Here is a 23,293-nt window from a genome sequence, read left to right as displayed (position 1 = left end):
CATGTGTTATGCCAGGACTAAACTGGAAAGCTGAACTGAAAAGTACTAACTTCTGACTGGAGAAATTCATGGTACCAAGAAACAGGAATTTACACTTCAATCTCTTTTGTTTGTTTGTTTGTTTTTTTTGAGACAGGGTTTCTCTGTATAGCCCTGGCTGTCCTGGAACTCACTTTGTAGACTAGGCTAGCCTCGAACTCAGAAATCCACCTGCCTCTGCCTCCTAAGTGCTGGGATTAAAGGCGTGCGCCACCACCGCCCAGCTTTACACTTAAATCTTAAGAGACTCTCTACATACATAGATGTCATTACGCTCAGACAGTTCATACAGTGTTTTGGGGCTGTATGGCTTTGTGATAGAATCCTCCTGTTTTCATATTTACTCAAGGGTATTTTGAACTTAAATATGAATGAGTTTTTAATATATATTTGATTTTTTTAGAAGCATTAGCATCCATAGGGATCTAAGTTAATATGAATTAAATATTTGGTTTTAATATATTACTGCAATTTTTCCAGCTGAGAAATTTGAAATTTTAAGTGTGCTGATTAATCAAGGAATATTTTGAAATTTGGAAATATATTTATCATAACAAAATCATTTTAATTTTCTTTTTAGAAAAACCAGTTATCACTGTCATTGAAATTGAGAAAAAAATAAAGAGAAAATAATATTTTATAATATATATTTTCCTATTTCTCAGGAGTTCTTCTTTGCTTAATGTTCTATGGATTTGACTCATGGTAAATTGTTTTAATTATAATCTGAAAATAATATGAAAGTAATGATGATAGTAAGAGGCATCTGGATACTGAAATAGTTTCTTCAAGACATTTTAAAGCCAGATTGTCAGTCAGTTGCTGCTCTTGGACAAGTACTAGTAACTGAAGTATATGAACAAGTCCTAGTGACTGAAGTATGTGGCATTTTGGCTTTGTTTGTTTTGGTGAGAAAAAGAAATTAAAAGATGTTTAAACATCTAACCAAAATGCATGCAGTTCATGATAAGAGCAAGAGAGAGAGAGAGAGAGGAGAGGAGAGAAGAGAGAGAGAGTGAGCACTTGTGAAGAGGGTGTTTCTGTGCTCGCTGCCATTTTCATCTGAATGGGACTCAGTGTTGTAATTAGCAGTCTCTTCAGAGTGTCAGAGCAGAATTACCATTGTGATGCTTAGCTGTGGGATAAAAGCATTGGATTGGGTCTGCCTGTCTGCCAAACTAAATGAGTTGCAATGGGAATTTTCAAATGTTTGAGGCGGTTACTTATAGTAATTTGATGGGTTTGAATAAACTCATAAATTACAGATTTAGAAAAAAGAAGCCAGTCCTTCTATAGATGAGATTTTTGTAGAGGCTTATGGCTTTATAAGTTCTTGATGAGAGTGAATTGATCCCTGCTCACATGAGGCCAGTTTATTAGGGCTTGTGACCCCCCCACCCCCCCCCCCCACCCCATTAACCCCACAAATGCATGACAAGCACATGTAAGGAAAGAGTTTGGCATCTCTGGGGAAGAGTGTGACAGTTCTGGTCATGATTTTGTTCTGTATTCAGCACTGCAGAGCGTTGTTGGAAGAATAATTTGTTTTTATAAACAATAAGGTAATATTTTAAGTTCATACTATATGTAAATAGTAAATAATGTATTTTTACACCTAGGAGACACAAAGGGTAGAATAAAATTTAAAAAAAAAAACAAACATTTTGGATTCAAATGTGGTTTTCAGGCTTCAATAAGTGGTATTATTCAGGTTTCATGTACATGTTCTCAGAATACACTTCAACTCTCTCCTGAGTCTCCAAAGAATTATATGTTAGCGTAATTTTGAATAAGTGTCCAAAGTGGGGACCATCATAGTGTGTACAATACCATTTGTCCTCAGGACACTGACCATAATAATCAGTTTCTGTGTGGTCTTTTTATCTGTTTTTTAGATTAAACACTCAAAGCTGAAGTATTTAAATTTTCAAGGCTGTATAATTGATTCATAAAATAGATAAAGTATTATGGGAGCCTACTGTAAGTAACTAGGTTGCTGTTTCATTACGAAAATAGTGAAATAGTATAGTAATAATAATCTGGATACCTGAAAATATTGTTGCATCTTTCAAAATACATTATTAGGGGGACACAGTTATATTAGAAAAAGAATAATTATTTAGTTGATAAGTGACAAAGTAAAATATTTTTAAAGTAAAATGTTTTTGTTAATCTTTATTGCATGGTGTTTAGTTGCATGTTGGCATGTCTGAGTAGCATCTTGTATTCCTAATATTTTAGTTGACCCATGGGTGAAACTTGAATCAATGGTGGGTACATTTTTAAAGGTGTACTTGAGTGTAAAGTAAAGGTCCATAGAGGAGTCCTCCCCCACCAGATCTCAGAGTTTCAGTAGAGGTCCTTAGAATCCAATTGGCATAAGACTGTGCTGTGTATGAGGCCCTCTGCTGTGTGCTGCTTAAGCACATGTGACAGGACAGAAAAGGACTTACAGAAATTGACATAGACTGGTTGCTCCCCTCCCCTCCCCTCCCCTCCCCTCCCCTCCTTTCAACTTTTAAAATTATATTTAATTCATTTCTGATTCAGTTATCTTTTATACCACTTCACTTTTAGATGTGTGTTCTACTTAGGGCAAGAACAACTAGAATCAGGGTTACACATAGTTTTTTCTTTTCTTTTGTTTTTTGGTGTTGTTGTTTTGTTTTTTTCGAGACAGGGATTCTCTGTGTAGCCTGGCTATCCTGGAACTCACTCTTTAGACCAGGCTTGCCTCGAACTCATAAATTTGTCTGCCTCTGCCTCCCAAGTGCTGGGATCAAAGGTGTGTGCCACCACGCCCGGCACACATTGTTTTCTTCAGTCATTGGCTATTAACAATCTGGTTACTGTTTGTCCTGTAATGCTATCAGGCTCAGGCTTCTTAAAACAAGTGGGAGCACCTTTCTGCACACTTGGGAGTTTTGTACTTGGTGAAGCTCTGTGTTGTCTGTCGCTCAGTGTCTCATCTATGATAATACTGAACAGCTTGCACAAAGAGCCATTCCTGTGTCAACTTATTGAAGGACACCTCATCTTGACATGTGATTGACAGTTTAGTTTAGATAGCTTATAACTCAAGATTGGAGTTGTTAACAAATAGAGGATAATGACAACAGAGCAGTGTATTTATTCTTTAAGAAAAGTTTTTGTGATACATATCCAGTGCCCTGTTTTCAACTGTGTATTCTGTGCATCCCTCCGAATTTGCATGTTAAATTTACTATATAGAACTTCATACGTGGTTGTTAAACAATATTTATATCCCATATTTAAATAAGTACTACATTTACTAGGTTAATTTTAGTTCTTTTACACTTAAGTGTATGATATACATCCTGGATTCTTTATTTTTTTAATATTTAAAATATGTTTAATAGAAGAAACATGAATAACCTCTCTGTGTATCTCCTTCAGTTTGGTTGTTTTCATACTCCCTTTAATTTGTTTGCATGCTTTTCTGATGGTTGGTGAGTAGCCTTGTGTTCCTTGTATTAGGTAGAACATTGTGGACCACACACTGTGTTAACATCCTTGACACTGGATTGACAAAATTAGGAAAATCAAATGTCTCCCAACAGTTTATACTTTTTTCACTCTCATTTAACTTTTTGTGACATTTCATTTTTAGTATGTGATACTTTTATTGAAATCATTAATAGTAAATCTAGCATTTTAATATATTAATGTACAGATAAGTATTGTAATTTGAATTCAGGTAAGCTTATTTGGTAGCACTGGTAGCATTATTTTCTAATTTCATTTTGATAATCAAATTTTAAATTTAACTCAGAAGTGACTTTCAGATTATCACATTCATTAGTAACAAGATTCCTTTATGGAAATTAGTTTTGAAACCATAGTAATGAATTGTGAAGATGATTTTTATTTTATTGTGCCTTTATGGGGACAGAAGACATTTACTCTTTATAAATCAAATACGTCAACTTGTTTTTAGTTAATCCTTCGAGCTTCATTTTGATTAACAGTATTATATAAAATCTGAGCAAGTTGGCAAATTTTCAGAATAGCTAACTTTTTGATATTAGTGCTTTAATAAGTTCTGTGAGATGGGTGGTGATATTCTCTACTAAAAGAAAAGGAAACTATGATTGCTACACTTAGAAATTACATGTGTATGCGGATAAGATTAAAAGCAGCAGTAAGTGACTGGAAAACTAGTTCTTTTCATAAACCTCTATTGAGAAACTACTACTTACCAGGCTACTCCAGTGCTACAACAGCATACAGCAAAGACTTTTACTCACTAATACAAGTGAGAAAAGAAAACAGATAGAATTGAATTTCCTAATTCCTTGGTTTGGTCATATGGTGTCCACTGTAGAGAAGTGTTATACTTTCATTGAGTCAGATGCTTTCCAGATAATCACATCTGTGATGATCTCTGCAGTTATCACTGTGACTAATCTGATATTCCAACACAAAATGTCTTTTCTTTGTCTCTACCTGGACACCATAAAGATGTCTTAAACATAATATTTCTACAGTTCTTCCCTCTCTTATATTCAGTGATCCTCCCTTGTTTTCTGTATGAATGACAGCTTTGCCTAATGTCCTCCACTTTCATTCATTTCTGATGCTCCTAGTTTCTTTTCCTTCCCAAATTCTCCTTTTGGTAGCAGTAGCACATGACTACATCGTTTCTCTGTGTCTTTTTCTTATGGTACTTGTAGATAAAGCTAACACACACACACTTCAGTGAGTCTGTTCTATTTACTACCAGTGGACACTTATGTAACTTAAACATTATTCTAGACCTTGAAGCCTTCAGTGGTCCTTTTGTTACAATAGTATTTGAGTTCTTTTCCTTTTACATTTGTTTGCTTGTATACACAGATTAATAGGTCAGAGGTCAACTTGGAGGAGTTGGTTGTCTGTTTTGACTGTGTGGTTCCTAGGGATAGAATTTAGGTCATCATGCTTGGCAGCAAGCGCCATAACTAATCAAACCGTCTTAGCAGTCCTCCTTGATTTCTTGATGTGCTTTTTAGTTCTTTTTAAGTACTTTTTTTTTCCTGATAGTATGTTACTAATTTCATAAATTCATTTAGTGTCACATTGATTGACATGCTGTACTATATAATATTATAAAGTCTCAGAATACAGACTAGACATAGCACAGTGTGTACAGTTGTGGCCAGACACAGGTGACCTTATATAATTTTCCCCTTTAAAGCATAGTTACTCTGGTGCTGCAGGCATCACGTTTAAGGTGACACTGTTCAGGCCCCGAGTTTGAGCTCTAGACTTGATGTATACTCTAGTAGCTAACTTAAATGGTTGCATCAAGATAGATTATTTACAGTGCTAAGTAATTTTACACTTAAGAACTTGAGGAATAGACAAACGTGGTGCATATGTTTAATCTATTACTATTACTTGAGAAGCAGAGACAGGGAGATCTCTCTGAGTTTGAGGTCAGTCTAAAGACTGTCTCAACAAAAAGCAAAAATAGCCAACTTCCCCTTCCTCCTTTCCCTCCTTTTCTTCTTCCTCCTCCTAGTACTAGTACTGATGATGAGGATGAGGAGGAGGATGAGGAGGATGAGGATGATGGGACAATTTGGATTTCAAAAATAAAATGTTTTACTTTCCTACAGGGATGTGTTATTTTCATCCTAAATTTGCCTCATTCTTCAATTGTGACTTAACTATAGCTTTTGTTACTAAGGAAAGTAAATGCTTCATTAAGACAATGATACATTTTTTTCTTCTAGTTTCACTGTAAAACAGTACAGTCAGTGGCAGAGCTAATAATGGTGCTGAGTGCTTCACAAGTTATTAAGATTAAATTAAATAATAAATGCTTAGTTCTTCATAAGCTATAAACATCTAAGACTCTTTGCATGCGAAATATTTAATTGAATGATTTTCCTGACCAAGGAAAGTTTCAACAGTCTTGGACCAAAACAGCAGTACACAAAACCTAGCCTTGCCTGATAATGCAGTCAAGATACAAAATTGTTCAAGCCTTCCCTCAGAAGTTGTGTGATGTTTTAAGTAACTTTACTGTTTGTGCTAAGCCGCATTCACAACTGTCCTCAGTGATGTGAGCAGTAGGCTGCATGTTGAACACACTAATAGATGGAGCATTATTTACATGTGGGTTTGAATGTTTAAAATTCTTCTGGTTAGATAAGTGTACTTCATGCTTTCTACCATAACTTGCTGATAAATTGTGGCCACTAAGACAGGTGTTACATTTAAGGAGAAAGTCAGAGGGACTAGAAAATAGTAGGTGAAGCTTTTTTCTTAACATGCCTAGGACTTTTGACTCATGAATTTGTTAATGAAATAGCAATTTAACCTATGCTTGAATTGAGTTGAGGACTTTCGGCAAAGATAAGCAAGGTTCTATAACCTGGTTGAAATGATGACACTCTGCATTCTGTAGGAGGCTTCTTCAGTCAGAAGGATGAAGCTTTTCTGGTGCTCAGTTTGTGAGGGTCCTTTAGTGTTAGATTTAGCACAGAAAGAAGCTTCATTCTAGTAGGTGCTTGTTCATCATTTCTAAACAACTAAACTAGAAGACCTGTAAAGGAGCCATGGGAAGGGAAGAGGAAGCAATTGGTATGGATTCTTAGTTTTATTGTCAATCTTTGGATGAGCTTAGCACATACAATTAACCCTCTTTTGGACAGACTTCTGTCTGTGAAAGCTTCTCAGGAGACATGAAGGTTTTGAAATCAAGGAAAGTTTAAATGACCTACAACAAATAATTGAGCGTGACTGTCAAATTTCATGTAACCTTAAATTCACAGAATGAGATTGGTGATGTAAGAAAAGAAGATGTAAACATGGTCACAAAAACAGTCTGGGAAGTTCAGGTCCTGTGGAGTGGTGTTGGTAAACTACTTACCTTCTGTGTCAGTCAAGAAAATGTGAACCATAGTAGGTACTAATTCAACAGAGAACTTAGAAAGGAGTTAGCCAAAGAACTCCTGTAAACTGGAAAGAAAGAAGACAGGCATACTATAATATAGATTTAGAAGCAGGTATAACCCCAGCGCTAGAAGATGAAACGTAAGAGGTTTTACTAGGTTTTACTATGATTAGATCTTAGACTCTGAGAAAGTTCTATGCAACATTGGTATTGAAGCCTCTGATGTGTTGCTGTTTAGCCTCTGGAGCTTAAGGGAGTTAGTTGGACATAGCAGAACAAGGGAAAGTTCTGTTATTAAAATTGCTTATAACTTAAAAAGAGACCATGAGTTTGAGATTGAGGTGTGGTAGGAATTTTATAATTATGTTTTAATTTAAAAATGAAAAAGAATGAAAATGAGATTTCTAATAAAATGCCACCCCTTTTCCTTTACTCATTTCATTGTCTTTTACTTCCTCCAGTCTCATAAAAATTCCTAGCTTTTTATATGAGACAGTCAGTGTTTCCTCCCCCCAGACTCCCTTCCCCAACTTCTACTCTCTCACATAAACACAGGAAAGGGAATTTGGGGGAGAGTTGTTTGGGAAATATTTACTGGTTATGAAAAAGTAAAACTGAAAAGGCAGCATGTGTCTGTGTATAATCGATCTTTTCTTAACAAAACAGCATAGATTTCTGTGAGTGTCATCAGACGAGTCTGCATTCTGTAAAAGTACAATTTGAAGGCCATTGAAAGATGATAGCATCTCATGGTGCTTCTAAGCATGAGCCTGTTCAGTTTTGAGGCTGAAAAGAACCCCACTGTAGTCAATTCTCAGGGCTTTGAACTTGAGTTTTGGTTGAAGAAAACATTGGAAGTGAGGCTGCAAGAGAACTGTCTCCATCTACCATGTAGATCCTAGGATGGAGCTCAGGACGCCGGACTTGGCAGCAAGTATTCTCACCTCCTGAGCCATCTGACCAGTTTCCAGTTCTGTTTTAAATCACCTAAAGTACTAATAAGTAAACATGATTTTCCTCATTTTTTTTTTTTAAATTTGAAGCCTTTGATGGATTCAGAAGATAATTCTCACATAAAGGTATTGTAGGAGTGCTGAATGTGGTAATAGCACTGTACGGCTGTAATGGTTAAAGCCTGAGGGCTCTGTCTCAGGCATCCTGCTTAGGAGCCTGTTCTGCATCATGACTTTGTAGAGAAGTTAATTTATCTGAGTCTTGGTGATAATGTGTGTCAGTATCATGCTTTATTATGAAGCATGGCGCTTTGATGATGAAGATTTTATGTCTCATTCTAATAAAGTGAATAGCATTTACACTTTCATACTTTACAATAGTAAAACCCTTTTAGGCCCATGGTATTTGACCTGTTATTACTTTGACATAGCTTGTTGCCAAACCTCACGACATGCTTACATCTCATTGTAGCATATGCATACATTTAAATATATGCATACATTTAATATATATATTTATATATTTATATACACATACCAATCTGTCATCCACAATTCCAAAAAGTTCAGAAAATTGTGTTTGTAACTGTTTATTCTATGTAGTATATATGTTTATATATATATATATATATATATATATATATATATATATATATATATATATATATATATATATATATATGATTATGCTGTTTGTAGTGTTCTGATAATCTTTGTATTTGCTTATGGAACTCATTTGTCCTATGACTTTACAATATCACATTTCGATACTTGTTCACAACAAAAGCCTGTGAGAATTTTCAGAGTGTTTCTTAGACTAGAAGCAAGCAAAAGTCTACAGAATGAATAAACAACAAACTACTACTTGGCCATTTAAGCATTCTGCTGCCACAGACAGCATGGATCAGTATCATAAACAGTACACTGAGAACATTTGAGCTTTACTGAAATTACCATTCTTCCAACTTCTAGAACTGAGAAACTGAACTGTGGTTTAAGAGAAGTCACACTAATGCTGGTGCTTAAACTTTACAAGGAGGTTTTGCTGTTGAAAATGCCATGTCTACGTGTATGTTCATCAAAACTGGCCAAATGTGTCACTTTAAATTTTGACATGTCATTGCCTGTAAATTATGTCTTGTTTTTAAAAATGATATTAAAGGTAGGGTAAATTAAAAGTAAAACATTAAGGAGATGGAGAATATAGCATAAACTGTAAAATACACTTTAATGACCTGATTGAAGTTCTTAAGAGCAGATTTCTTTGTTATCCATCCCTCCCAAAATAATTATTACACCTGACATAAATAATGCTGGTTTGATAAAATATATTGTAAAATATCTACAAGGTCTATAACTTGAGGGTGTTATGTCTGACCATTTCTGAGAAGTTTTACAGAAGAACTAGATGCGAGCCTTTAACATCACAGGATAAAACTTTTTAGCAAGTAAATATGCTAAATTTCTGTAAAAAATGGGGCAGTAAAGTCGAAACAACCACTTTGACATGAAAATAATTCTGTTACAACTTTATTGTCTTGGGAGGCAATAAAACCCACTCTAGCTCTCTTTGGATGTAGAGTTTAATAGTAGGTGGTAGGGTCATAAAAGTAATAAAGCTTATTTTGGAATATGACAGTTTGGTTTTAGATTCTAATTCTGCCACATAATTCTGTGCCTTCTGGCTTAGGGTTTTCCACTAACCCACTGCAGTGATCTCTGCCCAGGCTTAGTGTTCTGGATCCTAAATATGACATGGCCTTGTGTACATATGTTGATAGGAACACAAGGATTTCTTCTACCATCTTTCTCTTGGCTGTCATCCCCACAGTTGACATAATCACTTCTTAATAATAATAAACAGTCTAATTCAAATGTTTTCCCAAGTGCATCGTCTCTTTGCAGTTTCTTTCTTTTTAGATTTTTTGATGGAGGTAAATTTGTCCCTGACTCACTGATATTCTCAAATTTGAGCAACATCTTTCTTCACTGGCTGAAAGTATGCCTATTGCTTTTTATTTTCTTTTTTAAAATTTTTATATTTCATAGATTAAATTCAAAGCAACTGTTGATAAATTTTAACTTGTAGTATTAATATTTTTAATGAACAAATTTAGGAACTTTAATAATAATGTCAACTTCCTTTCTAATAGTAGCTTGTTTGTTTTATATCTAACCAAATAAGTCATATTTGTTTCATTTATTTTTATATAAATTGATGACGGTCAAGGAATAATAATTAACAGGTATCTTCATTATTTATTGCAACGACGACTTTAAAAGTTTTCAGTACTACATCAAATGTTTTCGTAATGGTTTCACTTACATTTTTCTTTAATTCTCTGTGGTTTAGTAAATACCCACTCAGCAATTCCATTTTGTACAAATTAGAGTATACCAATCTCTAGTCTAAAAATCTTTGTGTCATTACAGTTGTAATAGAAATAGAAGACTGAGGGAGAAACTTGCATGTGTCCTATGTTTCAAATGTCAAGTAGACTAAGTGATGTATTAAAGTGCAGGGCACTTAATTCTATAATCTTTAAAGGACAAACTTACTGGTACTTCTATACCACTTTATTTTGCTTTAGTTAAAAATTTGTGCTTAGGAAGTAAATTTGATTTCCATGCCAGTCATTTAAAAATAAACAAATAAATAATTTCTGGTAAGGTTTAGTGGTGTGTATCTTTAATTCCAGCACATGGGATGCATGTAGGAGGATCTCTGTGAGTTCAAGACCAGCCAGGGCTTGAACATTAAGACAGGGCTTTTGGAGGCCTGTCTCAAAATATTATTATCATTATTGTTATTATTGTTATTATTGTTGTTATTATTATTATTATTATTATTATTATTATTATTATTATTGGATCCATGCATGAGTATTAGATGTGATAAATAACAAGTTGAGACTAGTCTAATAGATCCTACTTTGGGAGTGGTGACATTCAACAGTTCATGGCTGAAATTATAGAATGGAGGGTGGGTCCTGGGGAAGTCAACTTTTTTTTTTTTTAAGTAAAGGTGCTGTGAGTAAGTAGGGCTTGGAAAGAGAAGCATATAGGAACATGTAAAGAACATTTAATAGGCAAGTGGGAAGATACACTAAGACATTAATGGAGTTAGTCTGGTCTATTGCTTTACAAGATATGTGTGAAAGAGCAAGTTAATTGGCTCACCTTGGTGTGGTAGTTCAAAGAGGGTTTAAATCTTTGTTTATATAGTAAGAAATCAGTGTAGAGTTTAAGACATGAGAGTATTACAAAGCATTAAGGTAGACGATGTGTTTAGGGAAGTTTATCTGGCCCTTGGATCTAGATTGTGTGTTTAGATTGTGTATGTACTAAATGACAGACACTGCTGTCAGCTGAATTCAATAGTTTGAGTAGTATAGTGAATGAATGAATTATTAAGAGTAGTGTGTTAGTTAGTGGAAGAGGGTGAAACCAAGCTGTGGCCATCTTGGTTTATGTTTATGTATTCTAGTTAGTCTTAGTGCCCCTTTCAGTTGTAAATATTGCCTATGTTGATAGTAAATTATACAGTGACCCTAAAGATAGAGGGCCAAAGATATAATAGCCCTTGTAGTTAGATTGAGGGAAAAACCAAGAACAGTAGCATAAGAAATCAGGAATAAAAGTTTAGAAATTCAGCGATGATTGCTAGTTGACTTTTGTAGTTCAAAGTCACATGGTATATGCACTTTTTAGTTATATGTATACAGTCTCAAATACTTACCACTCATTTCCCATGTGCAGGCTGAAGGTGAAGACAGCCTGAAGAAGATGCAGCTGATGGAGCTTGCAATTCTGAATGGCACCTACAGAGACGCCAACATTAAATCACGTAAGAATGAGCCTAGGGCAGGATTACAGCTCCTGGTGTTTGTTTGTTGGTACCACAGCCTAAAACCAATTAGAGTTGAAGTAATGATAAAATTTACAAAGAGGACCATTTTATTTAATGCTTCTGTTTAGCAGTGGTCTGCTCAATTTTATATCAGTATATAAAGTTTGGGGTTGTAATTTTTCTCTTCTGGTGAAGGGGGTGGTGGGTTTCAAGAAATGTCCTGCAGCATTAACTATCAAGTTAAGACCTTAAATTTTTTGTTTGTGACATTATGCAAAAGACAAACTTTGAAAGCTTTTTTTATTTGAAGCGAAGTGTCTAAGTGAAATGGCCCTGCTACTCAAGTCTTTCCTCTCCCCTTGCTTGCATGTTTGCTATGTTCCTATGCAAGTTCACAAAGATTACTGAGTGGCAGCTGTTTGCAGACTACGCTCGCCCTGAATTGTGGCATAACTTTATAAGCTGTGTGATAGAATAGTTGCTGGTTTTGTTTTGTTTGTAAATTGTATAGTTTGAGATGAGCTAAGGTTTACATGTCATTTATGTGAACAAGAGCCTACACGCACACACATGCACACACAGCCACACACAAAATTGAATTTTAAACTCATAATCAAAATTGCCAAAAGTTTAGCAGTACTTACTTTATAAATGGTTGGCTTTGATTTACCCTTTATAGTCATGAATTTAGCAATAGGACTGTTTCTGTATTCTTTTACTCATGGAATAATTCCTAGCATGCTGGGAACATGTACATTTAGTGTTTACTTATCTGACTTACCCAGGGAGTTTTATTTAAACTTGAAGCCAACATTGTGCTTTAGAAATATACCAAAAACTATGTCTATGGACTCAGCTTAGTAGATATTTTGTTGCATCTTTTAATTGGAATGTTTTCTTGCGGTGGTTTGTGTTTTTTTTTTTTTTTTTTTTTGGATGCTCTTTCGTCTCACAAGATGTTGTAAGTGGATATATCATCAAAGATATGAAAAGTGTAACGTTAAATGGTCATGCTCATTTTTTACAGTGGTTTTATTTTTGCATTTTGTGAATCATGTTGGGGGGGAAGCTTATTTATTGCACTTGGTTGGTTTGCTTTGGCATTTCTGTGTGGTCAGTGCATGTACTAATGATTTCCTTTTATTTTTCTTCTTTCCTGCTTTTTCCTTTCTTTTTCCTACTTCCCTCTCATTTCCTCATGTTTTATTACTGCTATCCCTATACTTCTTTCTAAATTTCTTTGCTTACTGTAGCAGCCCTTGCCTTTTCTCTTGCAGCAACTGCCCAGGCTGCTCCAAGGATCATCACTGGGCCTGCGCCTGTCCTCCCACCAGCTGCTCTGCGTACACCTACGCCAGCTGGCCCTACCATAATGCCTTTGATCAGACAAATACAGACCGCTGTCATGCCAAACGGAACTCCTCACCCAACTGCTGCAATAGTCCCTCCAGGGCCTGAAGCTGGGTTAATCTACACACCCTATGAATACCCCTACACATTGGCACCAGCTACATCAATCCTTGAGTACCCTATTGAACCCAGTGGTGTGTTAGGTAAGTATGATTCCTGTACTATGTGATTAATGCATTCCTAAATTTTGGTACTCCAGACTTTGGAAGGATAGTTATCGATTTCAGAGCGACAGTATAAGTTTTGATTAGCAAAAGTTGAAAACTAAATATGGTTTTATTTGAGTTCCTCACTAAAGTTCTCCCATTAAGTAATTACACCTTAATTTGGGTCACTTTAGTATCTCAGAATCATTCTGGGTAAACTTGCCACGTATAGTCTCAGTGAGATTTCTTAGGTGACTAAACTTGTTCTTGAGTTTTATTTAAACCATTCTTTCCCCTTTATCCTAATAGGCAGAGCTTCACTACCCAAAATTAGGTTTATTTTGTATCAGAGATTGCTTGGTGAATTTTAAATTTCTATCAATATAGTGAGATTTTTATTAAAATTCTGTTATTTGTGTATGTGTTTAAGTATTTATGATCACTTAAAAGATGTAGTTAATAGTTTCAGTTTTAAGGGTTTTCAGCTTATATCTTTTAAAGTCCTGAATAACATGAACAATATTTTATAATTTCCATACTACTGTGGACTAGATGACCACATACCAATTTAGTAAGTTTAATCATGTTGGAGGCAGAAATTGAAGTCATATAACTTCATGCGTTTACATGATGAAAAAGCAATATTCTTGAAAAAGACATTACTGATGCCTTTTTTTTATAGAGTGGATTGAAATGCCAGTCATGCCTGATATTTCAGCCCATTGACTTGCTGGATGAAGGACTAGAATACAGCAGCTGTTATAACACGACCAGTCAATGTGGAAAAAACAAAAAACAAAACAAAACAAACAAAAAAAAAAACTGTTTCTGTGCAACCCCACTGTTTTACCAGACAGAATTTGAAACTTTTTTGTGTATGACCTTGGTGCTGTGTGCCTGCTGTTGACTCCTAGGACTTTGATCTTTTAAAGGTTCCCTCCCCCATCCTCCACTTAATATTAATTTTGAAAGTCTTTAGTGAACTTGGACATTAAGATTTAAACTTGAAAATTCATTGTTCATTTAAAGAAAGCCGCAGCGCTCTGTATGTTATCTGTGTGTGTGCATGCACTTAGGTGCCTTTGTTTATAAACATTTTATTGTACATGTTTTCTGTCTTAAGTCATTGTATAAAATAATTATAAGTCAGAATTATACAACAGAAGTGTTAGTAAGAGGCTGTATTCTATTGCACATTACTTGAAGCATTTTAAAAAAAAAATAACATGTAACCTATATATAACCTTATTTAAGTTTTCCTTTCTATTAATTCTCTGTCCTGTGGCCCCCGTGCATGCTCCTTCCCCAGAACTCCTCTCTGCCGCACTCACAGAAGCTCTTGTTCCTGAGGAGTTAGGGCTCTCAGCTTCCAGCTGCTGCTCCTGACTGTTAGTGCCTAGTTTTGCCAAATAGAATTACTATGCAGTCTGCTTATCTAAAATGAAAAATAGGTTTTCAACCAGTTTACTGCTTAGAGACAGCAAGAGGCACTGCTGTAAAATTTCTCCATTATAAAGTAACATGTCGTTTGGTTTGGTTAGGACATTTATATATATAAAGAATTGATTGAAACCAACACTATTAACAAAATATGCAGATACCAAATTAACATCGTCAAGGTTCTCAATAAGTACCAAGTTAGAAATTATTATCATTATCATCATTATTATTATTATTATTATTATCATCATCATCATCATTATTTCTTGCTTTGCCACCTAAGCAGTAAAACAATGATATTAGTCCTTTGGAGAACTGAGGAAATTACTTTAAATTCCCAAGTTACAGTAAATTTGCACACAGATAACATGCATGTTATGTATCAAGTTTCACATTATTTTAAAATAAGCAGTGCCTTTCAAAACAGATGCAGACATATGTGTTGGTGGTAGTGAGGAGATTGGTATTAGCATCAAATCTTCATTGATGACTAATGTTTAATTCCCTTCCTTTTATCTTTAGGTATGGCTTTCCCAACGAAAGGCTAAGAATTCAAGAACGGTCTTAACCGAACCCTCATCAGATCTGAATTTAACAAATGCTTAGTCTCAGCAGCCTCCGGGAAAAACCTTAGCCTAGCAGTCAGTGACTTACTTGCACTTTTTGCACATAGATATAAAGTAAAATGATACTATTAATTTGGATTAGTCTGTAATACTGCAAAGCAACAGTAATTTATAAAGGAGTGTATAGAAGTAAACTGACTGCTAAGTGTACTGTACTGTTTGCTTTACTAATCACCTAATTCATTGCAGTTCATACTTATTGACTCAAAAGTTTAAATCCACAATCTGTAGGCTTTAATTAAGAGTTGCTTTTTAAACCTTTTTTAAGTGATAAACTCTGAAAGTTAAGGTTAGCAAAATAATTGTCAGTATTAAATGTGGCATTATTTAAGTAGTCCTGCTGCAAGAAAGGCACTTCAGTGAATATGTGACTAGTAAAGCTCAGACACGTCTGGTTCTAATAGAGCTCGTGAGATACTGTGACTTGGGGACTGTCAATGAAGAGGTGAAGTAGGTAGAAGGCCAACCTGTTTGAAATGAATGCAATATTGATAGATACATGACATACTACAGTTGATTTTAAAACTACTGTGCCTTAACATGTTTCTTAAGCTTTTGTAGTAAGTGAACCTTTGAGATCCATTTTGATAAACCTGCTGTCAATGTTTCCCTTATGTATGTTTTCTAACTTTGTCTTGGTAATTGCAATTTAACTAGGTGCGGTGGCTACTAAAGTTCGAAGGCACGATATGCGTGTCCATCCTTACCAAAGGATTGTGACCGCAGACCGAGGTTAGTTTAGTTCTGCAGTTCTTGTTTATAAGCAATGTGCTGGGTGTCCAAAAAGTTTGCAACACCAGACCTGATGGAAAAATGTAACTGTCTACCTGCACACCATTTTCTTTTCTTTTTCCCTTTCTAAATTTAATAATTGATTGATTTAAGGTTGGTTTGGTTTTGTGGTTTTGTTTTTGGTTTGGGTTTTCACCCCTCCCCTTTACATTTTAATTTATTAAATCTTCTATTACTTTGTCCTAAGATTTATTCCAGCTAAAACATAAATTAGTCTATTTGGGGAGCTATTAAATTTTTACATTATCATAGCAATGTTTAGTAATAATTGTTGCTAAATTTTTCCCTTTAATTATTCTGAATATTTCAGTTGGTACTGCAAAATGAATTGAGCAGATGATGTTTTTATGAGAGAAGTAAAAAAAAAAAATTTTGCTTCCATGTAATTTTGGAGAAAACTGAAGATTTATTATCCATTTTTCTATATTATAAAACATTGAGCCACTATATAAATATGAGGGTATATGTGTCAAGAACATACCTAAAATCAACAGTCAGGACTGTGAAGATAATTTTAATCTAAGTGGATACTTTATGAATAGAAAACAAGTTCCCTCTTACTCTATTTTCTGGCCAAAACGGATGCTTTGAGTTTTGTCATTTGCTGCTAAATTACAGTACCTGAACGTTAACTGTCCTGCAGTTCTGTGGTATGCGAGGTCCAGCTCCTTGGATATCCTTTTTTACTAACCTGTGACTGGAAACAAGTCTTCATTTTTCTCACTTTCATATTTGTAACTTGTGCCCTATATATGCCCTTGGACCCATTTTTAAATTATTTATGCTTATTTGAGTAGTAGTAGTTTTGTTTGGGTTTTTTTTTTTTGTTTTGTTTTGTTTTTGTTTTTTTTTTTTTTGTTTTGACTTTTTTGTGTGATTCTTTTGTGTTTTGTTTTTAATTGAAAGATTGGAATCCCAAGCATAGTAGAAAAGGAGCTAGCTCACTTGACATGGTTACTCTACTCTTGAATAACCACTATAAATACGGCACACAGTTGCCTTGTGTATTAGAAATAAAATAACCTTCCAAAGACATCAGTGATACTTATTTACTATCACACTAAAATAGAGTCCTGAAAACTTTACCTAACATATATTTTTGTAGTGGTTTTTCATTGAACAAAATCTGGTGGCATATGCATAACAATACTACTACATGCAGTTGTGCCAAGTGTGAGCATATCAACCATTGTATCAGAGTCGCATAGAGATGAGGAAGTTAGATGGGAAAGGTTACTTCAGATGTGGGCAGTCTCATAGATACTTTGAAGCTGCATCATACTGCAAAAGTCTAACATAATTATTTTACAGAGTGTTTTGATTTTGAAGTAATTTTTCCCCCTCTTTGGTTTTTCTTTCCCCGTGTTCCTTTTAAATTTTTTCACTAACACAATAATCCTTTCTCACTTTGTACTCCAGAGCCTTCAGATAGTTGAGAATATTAGACTAAGATCTTACTGTATTTGGAAAATGACAACACATTCCATGCATGGCTCATCTGGAGCTGTGTTTATTTTGATTAGTTCTGTTTGTGTTCAAAATGCAGTGTCAGCAAACCAAAACGGTTTTTATCCCCCCTGCTCCATCTCCAACTTTTCCTTTCTTCTAGAGATAGATCACTTAGGAACACGATCACCACATGTACTCACTGGGTCCAAGGGAGAGGACCGAAGCCCTTGACTTACATTATTTTATGATACTACTGTTTCTCTCTCTCTCTCTCTCTCTCTCTCTCTCTCTTTCTCTCTCTCTCTCTCTCTCTCATCTTTTGAGAAGATTATTATTAGCATTCATTTGATGCAAGGAAGCAGCCCGAGGACATATAACCATGTAACTGTCTGTATGTAAGCACTTAGAGTATCTAGTTGCTTACTAAAAACAAACCCACTTCCATAGTTATTTCACAATTGGTTTGAAACTTAAAGACCAACTGACTTTATAGTTGTAACGAACTATACGTGATTTTGCACAGTTAACATTACCTGTGTGTACTGTAGGAGTCCAGGACATGGCAGAGGATGTATTTTAGATGTACTGGATATGATAATGTACTTTGTTAAGTAATCCACACTCAAATATAATCAGAAATTATCTAAGTAATGATTTGACCAAAACATTACTTACACAAATTTAAGACTATGGGACAACCGTTTTTGTTTTAAATAAAAGTCTGCTTCCTTTTAAGAAATTCAGGGAAGATTTGATTATATTGAAGATACAATATTTTTGTAGTATTTATAAACTGTCCTAATTGATAGACTATAGAAACCATTTTTGTCATACAAAGGTAAATAGGTCTATTATATAGAACATTTAAACCCTGTGAACATGACACCTACTAGGTTTGATTTATGAAGTGGCATAGACTCTAACCTTGCACTGAGCATCTTTTCATTCACATCTCTCCTGCCTTTGTCTCAATGGCAACAGTACAGAAAATTCTGTCAAACCTCAGAATATAGTAGAAATAATTAAGCTGTTGAATGAGTCTTAAAAATTATACTACTGTTAAGTGGACCAAGTTTGATGAAGTAGAATGTGAGAGGTTGATTAAAGAAGGAGCTACTCAAGGACTTTGGAGTGATAACTTTTCCACTTGAGAACTACTTTATGTTTTACTGTAATTTTTTAAATTTTTTTTTGTTCTTTTTTGTTACTTTGCAAAAGAAAATAGTATTTACAGGTGGCTTCTTTTAAAATATAAAAATATAAAGCAGGAATGTATATGAAATGTCAGATTTTATTGTATTTGCAGAGTATTAGCTTTGAAATTGAATAAAGAAAGCTGTTTGTAGTTTTAAAAATGCCTTCTTGGTATCAGTTAGAAATTTCTTCTATTTTTTATGTACTTAGAGTTCTTTGAGGTATAGAGTTTTAAATGGCAGGATTTTACAGTGTTTACATGCAAGTGCATTTTATAAGTGTTCTATATGTGTAAATTAGTATTTTCAACTGGAAAATGTTGGCTGGTGCAAAAGGCCTGGCCTTTTTTCTGGTTCCCATGATGTTGCCTACACTGCTAGACTACAGTATTGCTTTGTATCATGAGGCCAAGAAATTCCATGTTGTTTGTAAATAGAATAATTGAAAAAGCAATAAACATTTATTGAACAAAAGAAACTTTGTTTGGCCCAGAGTTTATGTTGAACCAAATTGTTCATAGCAATTTAAATTTCTTTAGATCCATTTCTGTTAATCATCAGTTATTAATAATCACATCCATCATTAATAGTTGCTTTATTGCTTGCATCTGAGAGAATACTAATGCTTAATAGCAGTCAGATACTTATAACTGCACTGACTGTTCAGAATTCTTTATACCAAACCTGTTCATCATTGTTTCCAATTTCCTTCATTGACTGCTACTAACTATTAGTTGTTAGCTGTATTTTATTTCTATTTTTTTCTTTTAACAAGTCGGGTTTTTCAAATTATTTTTTGTGGGAGTGGGCTCTTCTTCATTTGTTCAAATCATGATATGAAATTGTCATGATTTTTATTGTATTCTGTAGATGGTGTCAATCAGTTTGTCAGAATTCAACATGCCTTTTTTTTATTAGTTGTGATTAGTTTTCATGTTGTCATTAAGCTGTCACTAGCTGAAACTAATCTCTTCTCTATCTTTTCTTTTCTTTTTTTGTTTTGTTTTTTGTTTCTAACCACCCAGCCGCCACCGGCAACTAACCTATGACCTTCTGACCTCTGAACTCTTCACCCAATGATGACCTGACCATGCCTGCCTGCTGATCAGTTAACTGGTAATCGCCTTTGCTTGCCTGTCGTCAGTGCAGCGAGCTGAGGCACTTGTCCGTTCGTCTTACCATCTAACCAAACAAAAGACAAAGAAATTGTCCTCCAACTCAGCTTTTCCCCCCCTGTTTGGGTGAAAGTGGTTCTAGAACCTGCACTGAATAGTAGTAAAGCAATAAGGCCCGATTCATCCCACAGCACTGATCATCTCTCAATGCCCCACCCCAAGCGAACGGTAAGAAGGCCTCTCTTAAGAAGGGGAGACAGATGGCCCTAACTACTCAGTGACAGAGGCAGTTACTGTGAGAGACTTGTAGGAATTTTTTTCTTCTCCTAGCGAAGTCAAAGCTCTCTCTGAATGTACTGTGTGACAATGCATCATGCATGAACCTTCGGTCAGGGATGTCGTTGGGGAAGTGACTTCAAAAGTATTCAAAATTTGACATGCTGTTTGTTTAGTCACTACAGTGCCCTCAAAGGGCAGACATTGCAGCCTTTTTATATTGCCTGCCAAAATTTGAAGTATTAGAACAAAGTGTGCCATGAGAGAAAAACTTAACAAGGAGTTTTGAAAAGAAATGCAAAGAACAAAACTACAACACTATTTTTTAAAAAGTTGAGTATCTGAGTTAAAATTTCCAAATCTTTATTTTACACCACCTTAAAAATTATATGAGAACAAGGTACATGCATTATGTGTCACATTACTGGGCAAACTGTTCAAATATTTTTTTTAAACCTCCCTGTATAGAAAATATCATTAAGGATGTAAAAGCCATGCTTGCCTATTTGCTGTATACATGTAATGAAATTGTAGATAAAGTGTAGTGCATTGAAACAAATGAACAAAAAAGTAGATACTTTTACTATACAAGGGTGCTGGTGCAGAAAAAAATATATATATTTTTGGAAATGTAGCATTTTATACTTTCAAGTGTTATAAAAAAAAAGAAAAAGAACAAAGAAACCCTTTATTTCATTAAATGATTTTTTCTGGTGGTTGTCAAGAAACAAAAGACCAAAAGAGCCTTTTTGTCTTTCTTTTTTATTTTTTAAGTATTGGAATAAGTCTAATGAAAAAGAAAGTGCCTTATTTTTCTTCATGGTCATTTAGTCAAGTGTCCTGTAAGATCAGCTCCTCCCTCAGAATAAAGTTACTGCATGTTCCTCAGTCGCCCAGTATGTGAAAGGAGATATGAGAGGAGACAAATGAGTTGATGGTCTAAATTATAAGATTTGTGTCACATTATCTTGATGCCAGTTTGCCAAATCTGATACTGTGAAAAAATTTGATAGCTTTTCTAATGTCTGACTAGTAAATTTTAAAATGTCATTCTTTTACAAATCATAATTAGTACTTTTGGTTATTACCGTCTTCAGTGTTAGCCCAAAGATTCTGAGGTTTAGAAAAAAATTATGTAAGATCTGAACATCAGTTTGCAGACAAAATTAAATTAGAGCTTTATTTTATTTGGAGAAGAGGGATACAATGGAATTTTTCCTTACCAATTAGAAATAATTGTAATGCCTAAAAAACTTTTTCACAAAAATGAATCTTTGAAATTTTTTATTGTTGAAAAAGTGTTAAGTAACATAAATCTAATCAGATATCTTATGTAGTCCATCTCTGCTGGCTTTAGTAACTGCTCCTAAACTTTTTAACTCTAAAGGAGCGTGGAAAGCCCGCATCACAGTGTTCAGTGACTGCTCTGCTCCATTCTTTCTCCTCTCCAGTTTCTCTCTTGAAAGTCAAACAGTTTTGTAGTTGAAGCAGTCCGTGTGCAAAGCCTGCATCTAAACACTTGCGTTAATAAGTCATTAACCGCTCAGTACCAGATGTGGCAAATCTCAAGTGATTGTGGACTCCTGGCTCATCAACTCATGCCCTCTTCCATACCCTCATGGCTTCACAGTCAAGGTCAGCAGGAAGCTCATTGGTCACCTTCATGGTGACCTCTCCATTATTCTGTCTCACTTGGAACCATTTTCAGTTTATTTACTATGCAATAGACAGTCCTTGTTTTGTACTCAGCTAGCTTTGATTTAATGTACCACTGCTTTGTCTTTCTGTTACACATATGGTTTTGATTTATTTACAATATATGCTGTGCCATTTTGATTTTTATTTTGGTTGGTTGGTTGAATAAATATGCGACACTCAGAACACTTGAGGTGATAGTTTTAAAAAAAACAAACAAACAGTACCAGTATTTGATCCAGTCTCATCTCAGCTGTGTTATACCTGGACAATTTAGATGTTTATCAAAGGTCTTTTATGGGGAAGAAAGCAAATGTGTAAAACAGTAGACGTGTGACGTTTATGAGTAATGCTGGCTCTGAACAAACTTTTGAAAACTTAGTTGACAGTGTTTTGAGTCAACTGAAAAAAAGCATGACTTTTGGAATCTCTGAATGCCTTGGTTCTCAGTATTATCACTCTATTGAATTTTTTTTTCTTATTAAAGTATGTAGTTTAAAAGTAAGACTTTTTTCCTGACAGTATTATGTAATTTTTAGCGTGGGTAGATGGGAGTGTCGCTTGTATGTTACCATACAGCTGACATGTATTTTTTGTCTATTCTTTATTATCTTAGTAGTTTCATGCTGTGTATGTACCATAACCAACCTATTGCCTATGAGAAACATGTAAGATAATGTATTTACAGCCATTGTTACAAGTTTATAATGTATTTTTCTATCTTGTTTTATATGTATGTTATATAACATTCAAAAGAATTTTTTTCTTGATTGAGAAAAGGATACAAAATGCAAAATCCACAATTTTGATAACTGAAAATTGCCAATTGTTTTGCAGTACTTTATTATATTGGGTGTCTTGTCTTTCTTGGGCTTTTAGTTAGCTGATGAATGAATACATTAGACACTTCTGGGTTTTAGTTGGGATTTTACATAGCTTGCATTTTAGTTCTTTGGTTCTTTGCTGTTTCTATTAACCCATAGCATTATTTTAATAAATGTTATAATACCAACCTACTAACTCTGGACTATGTTTGTTTATTAACCTTTCCGTGTTTAATGAAAACAAACAGGGATAAATAAAGTCTTGAGTTCCTGGACTAACACTGAAGAACGTGATCAGAGATAACATAGTGTGACTTGTTTTCTATGTTGTTTGTCAGCTGACAGTTGTGCACACCTCTGCTAAAATGGCTTTGGGTCCTTGGCCTTTTACCATGGAGGGTAAGTGCCAGTGGAGATGGGAGCAGGCTAGCATCTGTCAGTCATTTCTCCTAGTCATGCCACTGGCCTTTCAGCATCTGCAATACTAATTCCACACTTTATTTTTCCTGCTCCAAAATAATCACTCTCTGCTCACAGCATAAAGAGTCAAGAAATTTACTGTAATGATGCACCTTGAGAGA

General features: G+C 34.8%; 1 protein-coding gene across 9 annotated transcripts in view; it reads left to right on the top strand.

The window, feature by feature from the left end:
- The window catches only part of Qk (quaking), a 112,891-nt gene extending 89,903 nt beyond the window's left edge, over window positions 1–22,988 (top strand). The window contains exons 5-8 of one of the 9 annotated variants that reach the window (XR_385170.3): window positions 11,656–11,743; window positions 13,024–13,299; window positions 15,265–16,100; window positions 19,828–22,908. Coding sequence is in view for 5 of the 9 variants with exons in the window: in NM_001159517.1 (NP_001152989.1) it covers window positions 11,656–11,743; window positions 13,000–13,299; window positions 16,026–16,100; window positions 19,828–19,844 (480 nt within the window). In the remaining 4 variants the exon portion in view is untranslated. Of the gene's footprint in view, window positions 1–11,655; window positions 11,744–12,999; window positions 13,300–13,984; window positions 19,281–19,827 lie in introns of those variants that run through there. The other 8 variants (XR_385169.3, XR_385168.3, XR_385167.3 and 5 more) reach the window with 8 other exon arrangements.
- The last annotated feature ends 305 nt before the right edge of the window (window positions 22,989–23,293 follow it).

Source organism: Mus musculus, chromosome 17, assembly GCF_000001635.26.
Source record: "Mus musculus strain C57BL/6J chromosome 17, GRCm38.p6 C57BL/6J".
Lineage (NCBI taxonomy): Eukaryota > Metazoa > Chordata > Mammalia > Rodentia > Muridae > Mus > Mus musculus.
Note: the sequence above shows the minus strand (reverse complement) of the source record. Positions and strands in the feature narration are given on the sequence as shown.